The 17509-nt window shown below is 27.6% G+C and overlaps 1 protein-coding gene across 3 annotated transcripts; it reads left to right on the forward strand.

The window, feature by feature from the left end:
• The first annotated feature begins 5635 nt into the window (after positions 1–5635).
• Positions 5636–17294, forward strand: LOC132933604 (ATP-dependent zinc metalloprotease YME1L). 3 transcript variants are annotated; one of them, XM_060999870.1, is made up of 15 exons: positions 5636–6253; positions 6811–6930; positions 8560–8806; positions 9709–9864; positions 10004–10186; positions 11108–11190; positions 11274–11364; positions 13660–13812; positions 14865–14997; positions 15063–15165; positions 15230–15455; positions 16123–16274; positions 16351–16497; positions 16566–16727; positions 16966–17294. In XM_060999870.1, the coding sequence occupies exons 1-15, from the start codon at positions 6221–6223 to the stop codon at positions 17095–17097; spliced, it is 2121 nt and encodes a 706-aa protein (XP_060855853.1). In that variant the 5' UTR covers positions 5636–6220; the 3' UTR covers positions 17098–17294. The 3 variants fall into 3 exon arrangements, with proteins under 3 accessions (XP_060855853.1, XP_060855854.1, XP_060855852.1); XM_060999871.1 differs by having other exon boundaries at positions 9709–9822; positions 11096–11190; XM_060999869.1 differs by having other exon boundaries at positions 5637–6253; positions 11096–11190.
• The last annotated feature ends 215 nt before the right edge of the window (positions 17295–17509 follow it).

A 17509-nucleotide genomic window follows, 5' to 3' on the forward strand; every position in this document is an offset into this window, starting at 1 on the left:
AAGGTCTAGTTGTCTAGATACTTATTTAAATAACTAAAAATTATACTAGAATCTATTTTATAGCGGGATATAAATATAAATATTTTGAATAATACTGCTGAGGTTTCAAAATAGATGTTTTAATTTTTATCCATCCAATAACGTTGTTTCTAGTATAAATATTTAAGTAGTTATACTAGAATTTTCGTAAAAATTCTGAGTCATGTGCTGATAATGTTTTTACAAATATATCTAACTTACTAATTCAATGTATCTAGATAAATTGTAAAAACTGATATTACAGATTACTATAGCTTAGTATATGTAGTTTTAATTCTTAAAATGATACAACTCATAATACAGACAGTGATAAATTAAATAAAAGTTACAATAACTTTAAAACATATATTCTATAACAACTAAATTTGTGATAAAATTTCACAATTATTATAACCTTCATAAGTGATCAAAATATTGATACTATATTAAATAGATGGTTTTAATAATAAAATTATACAATTTATTATAATCTCTCTAGTAATATTGTACTATTTTAAAGTTCAAACAATACAATTAAAAATTCAATTGGTCTAGGTACTTGTTTCGATAAGAAATAAACAAAAATTACACGTTAAATAACTTAAAGCTGCTTTCAATGATAATTTCAAACAAATATTAAATAAATATTGACATTTTCTAAATTTTCTTAATTATAATATAGCATACATATTATGTACATATTTAAAAATAGTCCATAAATTACTCTGGAACTAATAAATAAGGATACATTTTGCAGGAAAATAAATTTACATAATATAAATTGGCAAATTGCCCAAAGCAAAAATATTCAAATACAATTTAAACAAATATAAAAGAAATGTTAAATGGACCAGTGGTCAGTGATCACATACTTTGATACTACCAGAATTATTAAGCGGAACAATAATAGTATATTTTTTTAAAGTAGATTAGTTATACCATTTTCATAAGCAGAGGAAAAATCTGAAATTTTCTTTATTACATTTAATATTTTAATTGGCTCAATACGATTTGGAAAAATAGAATCATTAATATGATAATTTCCATTTGAACAAATCTTGCTTAATTAATCATTATTATTATAAAAATAATATCTTCATGAATATTTTTTCCTATATACTTTACACAATGATTAAATTTTATTAAATTAAAGTTAATAGCATTGTGATGTGTTTTTTAATTAGACTTAAATTTTAAGATCATAATATATTTTAAGTTAACTTGAAAAAATTATTTAAGTTTAAAAAACGATGACGTTGTAACTACGCCATATTTTGAATAAGAAAAAGCCTTCAATTATTTTTAGTCTTACTTTAGTTCAATTGAAAAGTAATTTCCAAAATAAATAATTCCAGCTTAAGATTTTTGTCCTTTTAGTCCATAATTATGTTTGTTGATTAATATTTGACAATTGTACGAATAGAAACTTAATGATTTCTAGTCACTATGTAGTATGAAGAGTTTTAATTCAGTATGTTTGCATGTATCCCGGCAATAGTTATTTCGTATCCGAGTTAGTCTGATGTGCTCCGCCTTGAAATTAGTAATTACGTATTTATCTATATAATTTTTTTTTTTTTTAGCTAAGTTATTTTATTTTGTTTGTTAAAATAATCTAAAATTTCAAATATTAGTTGTATTAATCAATACATATATATCTGAGTTAAGTTAGGTTAAGCAGTTATAATCAATTAATTATCAATAACTACTAATTTTTAATTATTTTTATATGTATTTTTTTCAAACAAAAAACATTTTAACTTCATATTTTGATAATTTTAATTCCATATTTTAAGGAGTTTTAGAGCATTATTAGTCCTGAATTAAGTTAAAACTTATAATAAGGAATATAAAAATTATATAAATAACATTAAATTAAAGAAAAAATAAATAGTACACATAAATTTTAATAATCTTTTTGTACTCTTAATTTCTTATTTTTTTGTTGAATTATACTTTATTATTATTGTTTGATGTTACTTGAACTCGGCCCATCTGTGTACAAGCTGCTGTTTTTTGAATAGGTTTGCAACTATTTTAAATTTTGTTATATACATTTTTAACATCTTTATGTTGTTGAATAAATACTTATTATTCTTATTCTTATGCAGCGGTCTATACTTGAAGTTTCAGTGTAGGTAATTGATATATAACTAAAACTCAATTTTTGGGTAAACATTTTTTATTGTATTCTAAGAACTTTTTAAGTAAATGCTTACAAAGAATAGTTTTTTTATAGTTGTACTGAAATTACGTGAATTCATCCTTAACTTTTACTTACATACATATTGAGGTTAGTTAAAATAAATTACATTAATGTATACCTATTTGAGATGTGCCTTTGTCTAGCCACATCTATAAGTGATACAGTACAATATTTTTTGTATCAACAATATATATTATTATAATATCCAAAAAAAATGTATAGGTGATTTTTTTTATACTTTTAATTAAAGTTTTTATAAATGTATTATTTTATATAATACTTATTAGGTACTTACATAATAAAAAAAATATGATAAATGGATAAAAAAATAAATAAATAATAAAATGTATATGAGTGATATTAAATAATATTTGGCTACTTATAATTCACTATATAGTTGGTGATATTATCTGATTAAATTGTTAAATTTGTAGTCAATATATAAAAAATAAATTCTAATTTATTTATATTGACATTGTTATCATTATCAAAAAATGTGTTTAGTATCAACATCGTTTTGCATTACTAACATTTATAAAACTATATTTTTAAATCTTATAGACTATATGACTGCTTCTGTAACAGTCTGTTATTAAATTGAATATTATTATTTGAGTTATTGTTACGATTATACAAAATAAATACTTTGTGTTTACACAACCATGAGATATTGACAGTATACAAAAATACATACTATATATTATTGATAAATTTAAAATTTTACAAATGTTTAGTACCTACATTGAGCTAACAGTTCAGCGTTAAAGACATATTGTAAAGACTGGTCCCTAACTTTGTACTAAGAATACAACTATTGTATTGAGCGTATAAAATGTATGTTTTTAATACAATGTTTTAATGTGTTTATACACCATTGTATTTACAATAAAAATTCTATAGATCAGGAATGGAAAACCTATAAATACAAGCAAATTTTCCAAAAAAGATTGTAATATTATATTAAAATTATTTTATAATGTAATTTTAGTTGATCTTTTTTCTTATAAATTATTTGGTATCAAGCAGTTTTTTTAAGTTATAAAAAAAATTTAATTTACTAACACAGAGCAAATACAATTTAACCAACAATTTATTTGACTTGCTTGTTGAGAAAGGTACACCATCCCTGCTACAGATTGTAGATACTTATTTATAGTATACAAACTTTTTTCGTTTTACATGTTACAAAATTAATTCAAATTAGTCTTCAAGTATGATTATAATTTACCTATGATATATTAGTATTACTATAACATGTTTAATACAATATATTATTATAACATAATTTTTTTTACAGTTAATAATAAATTATAAAAATTAAATTGTACTTTGTAATTATTGTAGTGTACCTACCAAGATTTATTTCATGTTAAAATAAATGCATTTTCAGATTTTAATTCAACACATAAAGTATAATATAATAAAAATAGTTAAATACAAAATATATATTTACCTAGTTGTTTAGTTTAAAAAAAATATTTATTTACCAGGAGTGTACTTAATTAAAATGCATTTAAATACCTTGTTTTTCCAGCTAGTATACTTATCGATTACAAAACCTACCATTAGAATAATTAAATTTAGAGATTAGACATTAAGAGAATGTCAATGCAAGCACATTGTTTGTTTATTGTCTCTGGCCTATGTGCAACACAGACAAAACATTCACACATGAATCTCATGTGATCTTAAAGTAGAATAACCTATCAAAAAAATTCTAGAGTGATATTTTTGAGGGTAAAACATATGGATTTATCAAAATATTATCTCAAAATAATTTAATATCAATTAAAATTAGGTAAAAATGTTTTTTTCAATTTTTTAAGTTAAATAATAAAATAAAAACCAATATCTATAGGTAGGTATGTCAAACCCTCAAAAATATTATTCTATTTAATTTTTGTAATAGGTGATTTAAATATTACATTACTTAAAAATCATAAAAAAAATTTATATAATGGGGTTTATCAATGTGGCGTAGGTCTGAGAAAACATATATTATGTTGACATCCTCTTAATGTAACTTTGTGATACACATTACTGATTCAACAGTAATTGTCTTACAAAATATATTTTAGGCTCTCATATTGAAAAAAATATGAGCTGTGGTGCAGTTGATAAACAGATAACTTTCTAAGCGGATGAAATTTGTTGAGATGCTTATTGCTTACAAAATTTAGTTATAACTAATTAAGGTTCTGTAAAAATAAGACATTTGATTTTCCGCTAAGCTTGCTAAAAGGTTAAATAAAGTTTCTATGTTATCTTAAATTCTGATAATTTGACTTTATGAAAATTATTTATTTAAAAGAAAATGATTTTATGACTGCAACTTTAAGTAAAATGTATGGGTAAATGTTGTAAATATTGTGTCATGGAAAATTGTATTAATTTGATGACACTGGCTTAGGTACGGAAACTGAAGAAGTCATTAATATTATTATAGCAGATAGGTAATTTATAACAAATAAACATCGGAAGAAAAAATTATCAGAACCTTAAATGTGAATCCTGGCAGTACATAATATGAAATCAGATCTTTACAAGTCTTTGACATTATTGTAAGGAACAGTTTCACCTATTCCTTTGAACACAAATTAGTGGTAGGTATTTTTTGATGTTTTGTAACTTAATCGGGAGTCCATATACTGGTATATCGTGGATAGCCAGATCTATCAGCAGACCATTCCTCTGTGCCGACGTAAGCGCCTACACCAGTCCTCATACCTTGTGTATCCTGTGCATCCAACAGCATCGCGGTCGCACTCGTCTCAATGAGACTAGCCGCAGTGTTTGGTAAAGGGCCGCGCACAATGGCACGATTACCCTCCGATGGTCTGCACCTTTTGTAACAATTAAATGTCGTCGGCTGGGACCGCTTCATCTCGTATGGTAATTCCAAACTCGCGGAACTCCTATTAAACTTCCGAACTGTCAGCTTCGGATCAACAAATATGGAGGTTCTCGTCGAAATTGGGTCTTAGGCAATTTCCAAGTTTTGTTCAGATTTATTCGTCGACAATATTTCGACGCGCCGTTCCGATGTACCATGTACTTCTATAGTGAGATTATTACGCTTTATGTAGACTACCATCTCATTCGGAACAGCACTGCCGAGTCATGAATCTCGATGTCGTTATTGAAACGTTTTCGGGCAGTTCAGCAGTTGCACATACTTGCACTCGTTTGCGTCCGCCATCCGCGCGGTCGGTGGTCGGTGGCTCGGTGCCTCGATCGGTCGGTCGAGATAAGTGATAACAGAAAACGTACGGGTCGGGCCAGCATTGCTCCGCGGCGCCGCTGACACAACTCGCGCGCCATCTGTCCGGCCAGATACTCTGAGCCTTTGTCCGACGACGCGACGATTATTGATGAATGCAAAACGAATACAAAACCTCGAGAAGATCTTCTGTACCAAACGTTACTGTTCTACGGTGTCGCGTTATCGCGTACGGTCGGCCGTTCTTATCAAGTATCAACTTCGGAGTGAGTGAGCGAGAGAGAGAATTTTTTTTTCGTTTAAGTATTTTACTAGGTTAAGGCTTTGCGGAACGACAAAAATATTATAATATTATGCTTATGCCTATCACAATTTCTCTTACCCACTGCGACGAGTGAATAGTGATTTGTCTCCTGCACACCACCGTCACAGTCCCGCACAGTCTTTTGAACTCTTTTCGTCATACAATATCATTTGTCGACCATAATCGTTATTGACCAGTTCCGTCGGCGTCGTCACGCGTTTTATAGAGGAAAATACCAATTGGTTTCTAAACGATATCAGACACCGCGCAGTGTTCGGGGCACCCATAACGTGTCCGTTTTTGAATGTTTCCCGTCGATTTCTACAACACTATAGTACACTATAGTTTTCGGTCGTCCATTGCAATCGAAAACGTTTTGTCGTCATTATAATCATAGTATAAAATTGTCTTATTATTATTAGGTACCTAAGCAGGTACCAGCTACCCATTACTGCTTCGAATTCTCACAATCATGTTCACTCTTGGATTTACCATACCTACGCAGGTGAGTCGCTAAAACAAAAAATATATATTTTTAAATAATTTATACGAAATTGTACATACATCATAGTTTTAGTGTGTAGATGTAGATGACCACTTGTCAGCTACAATAACAGTCGTAATATTTATATATTCTGTTAAATAATCCGATCAATAGGTCCTTAACGTAAGACACTAAGACATTCCAATTTCTAGTTATTAACATGAAGATTATTAAACTAAGAATAGTATGTAGGTATACAGAAAAAAAAATATATTCCTTAAGGTTTGCCTTATTAATTGTTCGATAGGAAAATTCAATAGGCATTTATTTTTTATTAGATTTAGCATTTACTGTTTTCTTTAATTACTAACGTACTTAGTGTATTCACATATTGAGTAATATTATGCAATATCATAATTTAACTTACCACCTATATTAATTTGAAAATACAATACAGCAAGTTATGATTTTTATTCTAGCTTCATAATTATTCATTATTTGTTAATGTTTGAGTTGTTAACAGTATTAAATATTTAAGCCATTAAACATTACATTACCTGTCATTAATATATTTTTAGGTAGCTGCGGCATTTCCTCTTAGAATCACTATTCAAGGCCAGAAGTCTAATTTGAAACAAAATAAAATTGATGTCAAAAACAAAACCGTTGAAGATATATTGCCAGACTATGCTAAATCGGTAATTTCATATTATTTTTAAAAGATTTATTAACACTAATTTATTAATACTAGTCTTAATAATTAATGGTATTACTTAAAAACTAAGTGCTCTAACAAACCATTGAATAATGATAAAAATTGTTGTTTGAAATACTTGTTTAAAAAAAATGAATTTATGTTTATCATGCAAAAATGTTAGCAGGTATAGTTAATTGTAGTCAGTGTTTCATTAAAAATGATGTATTTAATTCTGTTATAACTTTATTAGAAAAATTATTTAGAACATATAAAGGATAGGTATGATTGTGTAATATACAGACTCTAATATATGTATGGAATATAACATCTGACATAATAATATGTCCTCCTCAGCTACACTGGCAAGCTTCAGTTCAGATCGATAAACTGTACATCTCTGGTTCTAGTTCACCAATGATGTGACAAATTCCTTCTTACAGTTCTTGAATGGTTCATGGTTTGTTTTTATAGACATAGGCTTTGACATCATGAAAAATTAAATAGGTATAACAGCAACTTTTCTATAGATTTGCAAAAACTAAGTGAACTATTTGAGAAACAAATATCTCACTAAATAAATAAATAATAATTATTATATTATCAATGTTTATAAATCTTGATTAATAGTAAAAACATAATAATTCATTCTGTTTATTTCAATTGATTTATAGAGATTATAATGTATTTCCAAAGTGTCTCACAAGATTATTTGGGTTGGCCACCCCTGCTCTAAGACATGATTCACGGATTTCCTGGCCTGGTCTAGGTATTACGTAATATGTGTTTAAATCCCTGTTTAAATATAAACTATATTTTTTCATCAAATTATAATTCATAAATGAAAGATAAATGAATAGATTTATGTTTAATGAAAATGCTTTGAAAATTTACTACTATAAAAAACAAGTTTCACTATTGAATTCTTTGATGTATGAGTATATGACAAATGTCTTATTGGAAAGAATTATTATAAAGTGCAGTAGAAACAATTAATTTTTCATCAATAATTGCTAGTTCCTAATTATTACTGTTGTTTTATAATTATTGTGTGAAAATGATGATCTTACAAAAAAATATTATACTAGCGTTGCTATTGCAGGACAAGCATAGATCTTATAGACCCTATTCTATATACCTTACTCTACTGACCACAGTCAGAGATAGAGGGTACAAATAAGTGACTGAGTGACCAATGCATACACGCAGTTATATTTAATATATTTTATTATGTATACCACGTGTCCACGAAAACAGGGTAACCTCTATAACTAAGTTACCTACGTTACTCAGTAACCTATACATATTTTATATTCTGTCTGCGGGATATTAATTATCCAATTGTCTAGTTTCATGTCCATTAAACAAAATTCAAAAATATGTATAAGATACTGAGTACACATATTGGTAATTTAATTATACAGTGAACCTTGTTTTTGCGGACACACGGTGTAGTTATAATAATATATACTACCAGTGCCTCAATCTTTGACTGATAATAGTGTACAAAAGGCTAACTTATTACCTTAAGGTCAATGACGACAAGTAATTTTTAATACTTCTAAATTTCTTTTACAGTTGTATTTATAGTAGTTTATCTATATGCACATACATTAATTAAAAATATGTTTAGCTTTTAGATAATATACCTGTTGAAAAAGTTGATGAATATTTAATGAACCGGCCCACATATACTGTTCAGTGTAATGTGAAGAAACATCAAAATATTTTACGTTTGTTGCAAAAAACAGTGAATAAAAAACTTGGTCTAAAATGTCACCAAACTGTGGATAATACAAACAATCATATTTTAATTGTATCAAGTACACGTGACTCATCTGCCAAACACTTCTTACATCGTCCTAAACCTTATTTTGCAGGTATTTGATTTATTCTTTATTTATAAATAATACTTAATAGATCCACAGTCATTTTCTATTTTATTTATATTAAAAAAAAAAACAATTATGTAGGTTACAAAAATTAATTCCACCTACCGTACTACTAATAGTAAAATAAATTAATTTAATAGCAATATACTTACTATTATAGTCTTCGCTCTAAATTGTTTATCGTTCGCAATGATTTATCATTGAATTATAATTTAAGCTGTTACAGTGACTTACTCTTAAATAACGTGGTACACTTGACACCTACTATAAAGCAGAAAATTTATGTATTTACTAACGCCACCGACAGAACGCTTCTCGTTTGCGCATTCAAATGGTGGAGATCCGCGTTCTTGTACCCGAATTTCTCCCACTCTACCATCTAGTTGCCGCCATAAATTCCCCCACTCACTACACACAACCAAGATTGTGGCGGCGGCCAGCGCTCGAGAAGGTTTAGTTGTAGGAATGCACAAGATCGGACAAATTTTGGTTGCCGCCCAGAAGCGTTCTCTCGTTGACGTCAGTATAGTTATTTGCTTTTTATAAATAGATCTTTACTTTAGGCATTTAAATATTTTTAAATTGATTTTATTTGTCTGTTTCTTTACAATCGTTTACAATGCAGCTATTATGTTACTATAATGTTAGATACCGTTGCTTACTTGAAAATGACATGTCTGTAATATTACAAAAAAAGCTTGACATTTTTTAATACAAAAAGATTAACTTTGGATTATTATAAAATAGTAAATAATAATTTAAATAGTGTAAAAAGAATTTAATACAGCAGTTTTCCTGCTTATCAGCCTATGTGACTTAAGTTATGTATGTGATAAATATTATCCAAGAATTTTATTTGAAAAATTTACTAATATATCATTTTATTTTAGATGTTCAATTCAGAAGCTTTAAGACTGAACGTATTTCTAGTAAGGAAAACGATGAAAAAATGATAAATCGTTTAAGAGAAATGCTATCACTTCCTAAAGGAAGTGACTTGAAAGGTACTGATTTATTTTCAGGCATGGAATCTATTAAGTGGAAAGGTAAATAATTGTAGCTTTGTGTTAAGGTGCATAGGTATTTTGCATTGAGAATAATATATATATTTAATCTAAACCACTAGATAATTTTTAAATTTAATTATAAATTACATTTTAAAATAGATATAACATTTTTTTTTAGACCTACTTAAGAATGAAAACATTAACAAAGAAGAAATAGATAGGTTAAAAATATCTTTTGCGGAAGGATATCTTGTGGCCAAAGACCAAAAAGGAAATACTACCAAATCTCAAAAATGGTGGAAAATTGTTCAGTCTTCGCTTGTAATTGGATTCTTACTTAGTTCATTGATTTCTATATTTGGTAACATATATTTATGTCAATATACTAAATTATAGACTAAGCTCAATCAATTATTTTAATAAATTTACAATTGTGCAGCAGTAAATAACTTTAAATACAATATTATTGACCATTAGTAACTTGGTAACCAAAATGTTAGAAAATTGTGCATACCAAAATCCGAAAAGAATTTTACCAAATTTAAGTAAAAAAAATCATGTAAAATGTATAAGTATAACACTAGTCTATTCCAAATAAGTTTTGAAAAAATCACGGCGTTGTGTTTATGTATTTTGTGCAGTCTGTTTCACGCTTGTTTGCTGCCAACTAATGGCAAACCACACTGGTCCTACCGATCCGAGGTTACGCAGTTTTTCAAACTTAATTGGAATAAAGTGTAGCAGTGAATAGTAACTTCTAAAATTTGTGACATTAGTAAATAGCTGTGGCATTGTAATTTATGAATCAAATTAAATCAAGCATTAAATAATACTAAGTGTATGGATAAAGTTCCGGCATATTCTGTTATAAATACTAGAATTCTACCAATATAATAACTCCAGTCTTCAACATAAAGTGTACATTTTTTTTTAATCCTTGGTTAGATCTTGGGTTGATTTAACTTGGTCCGTTTTCTTTAGATTTGGCATCAAAAGATTTAGATTGCCTGCATGGATATTAAATAGATTACTTCTTTAATCCTTTTCTTTGTTACACTTAAATAAAAAGTTTCAGTAATTTTTATCTTTCAATAAATTATCAAAATTATTATCATTTTTTACCATTTAAAGATGTATGTTTCTGACAGTTTGTAAAGAATGTGCTTGTAAAAATGTCTGAAATATGGTGATGAGAAGCTATAGTGAAGAGTAGATAATTTATAAACTATTCAATTCAATTCAATTGTTATATTCATTAATTTATTTTTAGTGATCGTTACAGGAACTATGTTCAAGATACAACTCACAAATCAGGTTGAAGTGAATTCTGAAGAAATTACAGTGACTTTTAATGATGTTAAAGGAGTAAGTTAATTATTAATTAAATAATAAAGTAAGTTTATTTTAATCAAATGTATTTATTTTATACTGTTATTTTTGTTTCTCAGGTTGATGAAGCTAAACAAGAGTTGAGAGATATTGTGGAGTTTCTTAAACATCCATCAAAATTTTCGTCTTTAGGTGGAAAGTTACCAAAAGGTATTTTATAAATATTTAAATGTAACATAGCCATTTTTAAAAATTATACTACTGTGTTAAGAGTACGCTACATACATTTGTTGTCTCCGTCTTACAAGTGTGTAACATAACAAATTTTATGCTCAGAAGATTACGTTTAGCTCCATTAGTTTAAAAATTAGAGTGAATTGTTCTCTTATTCAATTAAAAGGTCTTACAATTAAATGATCTTGGGCATCTCATAGGCTTTTTGTTATATTTCAATTTTAAAGCAAGTTATAAAAATTTTAAGATATACAAACAATTTTTAATTCTTAAATACTCATAACCCCCTTTTAAAATTAAAATATAATAGAAAGCCTATGAAATTCCTTAAATAATAATCTTACATTTAAATTTTAAAGAGGTTAAATCACTAATTTTTAAATTAACGGAGCTACACATGATTTGCTGAGTGTAAAATTGGTATTTTACGCACTTGTAAGACTGAGACAACAAAAGTCTGTGTAGCGTCCTCTTAATGTTAATGAGTAGGTACTGTTTATTGAATACATATAAAAAAATAATATCATAAATTATAGGCACCATTCAAATTCTATTTTTTATTTTTTTTCTATATAAACCATTTATTTAACAATATAAATACAAGTACAAGTATACTGAAACACAATTTTGTTTAGTTACCTTCTAAGCAAAGCTTGAATTGAAGGTAACGAGTTATTTTCTTAGAGGTTCCACAGTATATACAAATTACAATTATAACAAAATTAACAAAAATACAGTACACCAACAATGACAAAGATTGAAAGATATAAACTAGGTACTTAAGTTTATAATTTAGTTATAAAAACATTTGATAAAGATTTATTTATATAAATATTATTATTTAATCTAAGATACCTCTTAAAATTATTATCTAGATCAGGGGTCGGCAACCTTTTTACCTACACGGGCCATAATTTGTTTCAGTTTTTAATGGAGGGCCGCATACAAAATTAAAATATTAAAAAATATAATTTTAACAAATAATACTAATATATTTACAGATAGCAACAAACATATTATGAATTTAACATTGCAGTTGTGCTTATTAACTAATTTTTAATTAAATACATTAGTAGAGACAATTTAAAAGTTTAAAAATAATTATTAATTAATTCTTGAATGCAATTTAGTATACAAATATTAAGTTACTGGTGTGATTTTTGAGGTTGAATTTTTCCCGCCAATTCATTTATATCCGCTTTTAAATTGGATGTTGATATCCTTAAAACAGCGTTCAAGTGTTCATCGCTTAACCGTGAACAATATTTATTTTTTCGGAATTTAAGTATTGAGAATGTCTGCTCACAAATATATGTGCTACCAAAAGCAGTAATCATTTTTTTAGCAAAACTTTTAATGCCTTTAAAATCTAATTCAGAAAGACTTGAATAAAATATTATTCGTTGAATGTACGATGTTCATCACTAATTTTACGTTTTTTTGACATTGAATTGATAGGTTATTATAAAACAGTTGAAATTTAAACTTCACGTTGGAATGTTTTGAAACGAACTGCACTAAGCCACTAAGGCCATAACCAATACGTATTTGTCATAATCGACGATATATACATTACATAAGATTAGATTACGTTTTCGATCATAGCTTATCTCGCATTGATTAAATATTATTTATATATTTATAACAATTTAAGCTACTAAATTAAAATTTTGAACACCATGAATTATATTTGGAGGGCCTCTGCAAAAAGTTCCGCGGGTTGCCGGTGCCTGATCTAGATTATTGAAATAAGTAGTTCCTAAATAGCCCACAAATTACTGACCAATACCTTTTTAAAAATATTATAAAAGTAATAAAAATATTACTTTTATATTTATTTTTAAACTTTCATATAAATAATATTGTACTAAATTTCTATAACTTTTAATCTGAAAATATGTTTAAAATTTTAAAATAAACTGAAAATTTGTTTTTATTTGGTAATTGTTAAGACTGGTGACCTTAATTTTCATGGATACAATAACAATATATTAACATCATAAAATTATATTGTTTAAATTGTTCCATAAGACATTAAAATATTTTATTATTATTACACTTGATCAATTTCCAACTTTATCATTAAAAAAGACATTCGCCAAGACTTATCAAAAAAAAAAAAAGAATTAAATTAAATTAAATTTATTTGTACCAATCTGTTGAAAAAATATTATAATTTAAGAGACCTCCATTTTATTTCCTTCTAAAAAAACAAAGAAAAAATGCGTCAAAATTGTATTACCATTTATTATTAATTATTATACATTGAAGGTGTATTACTTGTTGGACCTCCGGGAACTGGAAAAACGTTATTAGCTCGAGCTGTTGCCGGAGAAGCTGGAGTGCCATTTTTCCATGCAGCTGGTTCTGAATTTGATGAAATTTTAGTTGGACAAGGCGCTAGACGAATTCGCGATCTTTTTAGTAAGCATTTAATATTTTATTTAATCTTACTCAAAATCTGTTATATTTTTTTTAGAGGCTTTGAGATTTGAGATATAATTTATATTTATATATTAAATTAGGTACGTATTCTGGGACATGGCGTGTTATGTTGCTTAAATTCTTAACCAGTTGCCCATCTGAGAACTACCTACTATCTCAGTATTTACAATACATTAATTAAACATTCCGTACATAAAATATAATAATTGTATTGTTAATAGTCTTATCTATACTACTCTATAAAATTGTAAGGGGGTTTTCTATGACAACGCTAACCGAGAAAACTACTGAATCGATTTAGCTGATTCTATTTTGTTGTGTTCGTAATTGTCAGGACAAGGTTATTATGAAAGAATATTTTAGGAAAATCCACCAGAAAGTGGGAAATTTGGGTGTCAAAAATACAACAGTGGCGCAGTTTTTTTTATTCATCGAATTTTAGTATGGTTTGTTTGATTAGGATTTTGTATTAAGTGATTATATTAATCTACCGTAGGTGGAATTATGTAAAAATGACAAACTTGGTATAACTTATACTCTAGAGCAGGGATGGCAAATCCATGGGACGCGAACATTTTTACTATTATATATTATAGAATATAGGACATAATATGTAAAAATATTTTGAGCATACGACTTTTATTGGTCATTAACCGATTTTTTTTCATGGCACGCTCTAAAAAAAAAAAAGGTAATTTTGGGCACGCAGTGTTTAAAAGGTTTGCCATCCCTGCTCTAGAGCTAAATCAAACACATCTGTGTTTGGTCTGCGGTCTAGCGCTGGTAGATTGCCTACCTGATAATATACTGCTGCAAATTTTTATTCTGGGCAACGGAAAAGTTAAGATGAATTTTGAAGACCATACACTGAATATTAAACAACAAATTGAACAAAGCTTGAGTCATATAGAGTCGGTACATTTAACGGGCAACGAAGTGCACAGGATTAGCTAATTATTATATAATATTGACAGATTTTATAATGTATTTATCTGAAGTGTTTTTTTCATTCCTTTATTTTTTAATTTTAGAAGCGGCAAAAGAAAAATCGCCTTGTGTTATATTTATTGATGAAATTGATTCCGTTGGTGCAAAAAGAACAAATTCTGTTTTACATCCATATGCTAATCAAACAATAAATCAGTTACTTACTGAAATGGACGGGTAAATTCATTGTAATAATTTTGTGTTACTTATATTAATTAGTAAATGTTTGTTATTTCTGCTAGGTTTCATCAAAATCAAAGCATTATTGTACTCGGAGCAACTAATAGACGTGAGGATTTGGATCGAGCATTGCTTCGTCCAGGCCGTTTTGACATTGAAGTTGATGTAAATTAAAATTTAATACAATAGATCTTTTTATTTTATTTTTAATTAATTTAAATTATTTTAGGTTCCTCTTCCAGACTATGCAGGACGAAAACAAATTTTAGACTTGTATCTAAAGAAAATACTTAGCAAGGACATTGATGTAGATTTGTTGGCTAGAGGAACTAGTGGTTTTACTGGTGCCGATATTGAAAATATGGTTAACCAAGCAGCCGTAAAAGCTGCAAGTGATGGAGCTACAACTGTGTCTATGAAATATTTGGAAAATTCTAGGGACAAAATATTGATGGGTAATTTTGTTGGTGATAAAATTATTACAGCTTATGACTTAATAATTATTTGATACGGGCGTAGCCCAAGTGCGTCCAGTTAAGTATATGGTACCTTTTTAATAGCCTAAGTGCGTCTACAATAATACCACTTATGCATTTTGTGTATCCCAAGTGTGCCCGAAATTCTATCGCTGATAATATACTATATTGGTAACAATAATATTAACTAAATTTAGATTGATCAATGAAAAGAACATTAAATTTATTAAAAATTCTATAAAAAAAAAAAATACAAAACTGAATGAATCTAGATTGGGATTATGTGAAAATCGAGGCATTTAAAGATCAATCAAAAAATAAATAAATAATATAAAAATATATAATTATTAAATTATAAACATTCTAACCTATAATCATCCAACATTTTAAAAATGGGTATAGGCCAAAAGAATTAAATAAATAATAATAACCAAATATTACTGCGGTGTAAACCAGTTCACCTCCTTGTGGTTCACCTTGGGTAACACTAAATTAACTGTGACGCACTTGAGTAACATTAAAGTATGACCTTATTTCTTGCGACAAAATCGATAAATGTCTATTCCGGACGTACACAGTACATAATAAGGGTTATTACGTATTACTGGACGCTCTTGATAAATTCTTTTTACATATTCAAATTTAGGTCCGGAAAAAAAATCAAAGATTCCTGATGAGGAAGCAAATACAATAACTGCGTACCATGAAGGTGGACATGCAATTGTTGCATATTTCACTAAATATTCTCATCCACTTCATAAGGTTACAATAATGCCAAGAGGATCCTCGTTAGGCCATGTATGGATAGTTGTTTACTTCAACATAATATTTATTGTTTCCAGTATCCATCTTATTCTAAATTATTTTTTCGTAGACTGCATATATACCAGCAAAAGAAGAATACCACATTACAAAAGCTAGAATGTTAGCTTTAATGGATACAATGATGGGTGGTCGTGCTGCTGAAGAATTAATATTTGGTCCAGAAAAAGTTACAACTGGCGCTTCAAATGATTTAAAAGTTGGTTTACTTTTAAAAAATTGTATTAAAACAATCTTAATCAATCTATTATTGATTTTATTCTTTAGCAAGCTACTAATATTGCAACTAGAATGGTGAAAGAACTTGGAATGTCTGAAAAAGTTGGACTTCGTACTCATGAGTCTCAGTCAAATGAAATAATGAGTTTTAATGATCTAAGTCCGGCTACAAATGAACTCATTGATAATGAAATCAAAAGGATTATGCAGGTAACAACCCATCTGACTAAAATGTTGAATACAGTATGATATCTAGTGTATTATTATTATGAGCTAGCCATGTATTAATTTGTATCACTAAATCTGTTCAACGGCTATTTCTTATTATGATTTAATCGCAACATATAAAGCATCTTCATAATTTGCATTTCTATTTTTTAATACTATATTATTTTATAATGTTATACATCTTAATTAAATGAGTATAATTTTTTTTTATGCATTTTAGGAATCTTATGAACGTGCAAAAAGTATATTAAATGTTCACCATAAAGAACATAAGCTTTTGGCTGAAGCATTACTTAAGTATGAAACATTAGACGCAGATGACGTTAAAGCACTTTTAAGTAAGAAGGCATAATGGCATAAATTTATAATTTTTGTTATAAGGCCTTATGTTTTTCCTAATAAAGAAGTAAATACATAAAAAGAACACAGTAAAATAATTATTAAGAAAGGAAGTCCTATTCACAATAATGATCATGTTTTTTTTTTGTTTTTATATAATGCCTAAGCCATTATTTTAAGTTGTTATTCAGTAAAGTTTTGTAATTATAATTTCTGAGTTTGATTTATTTTGGTTAAATGGTTGATTTTAAATACTATTTAGTTTTTGACCAGCTATTATAAAATGTTATGTTACGTTTGTATTTCTTCAATTTATCAAAATTGACAAATTATGTTCACTATTGTTTTACCTTGTTTTGTAGACAAATTAAAACAGTTTAGTTTAAGATATCTAAGAAATATACATACTATAAACCTTCTAATGG

Source organism: Metopolophium dirhodum, chromosome 1 (genome assembly GCF_019925205.1).
Source record: "Metopolophium dirhodum isolate CAU chromosome 1, ASM1992520v1, whole genome shotgun sequence".
Classification (NCBI taxonomy): Eukaryota; Metazoa; Arthropoda; class Insecta; order Hemiptera; family Aphididae; genus Metopolophium; species Metopolophium dirhodum.

Excerpts from the sequence above, each read along its gene's own strand:
- LOC132933604 (XM_060999869.1), top strand. The coding sequence starts at position 6,221 with ATGTTCACTCTTGGATTTACCATACCTACGCAG. Across the intron at positions 6,254-6,810 it reads GATTTACCATACCTACGCAG|GTAGCTGCGGCATTTCCTCT; the intron begins GTGAGTCGCTAA and ends ATATATTTTTAG. Across the intron at positions 13,813-14,864 it reads ACGAATTCGCGATCTTTTTA|AAGCGGCAAAAGAAAAATCG; the intron begins GTAAGCATTTAA and ends TTTTAATTTTAG.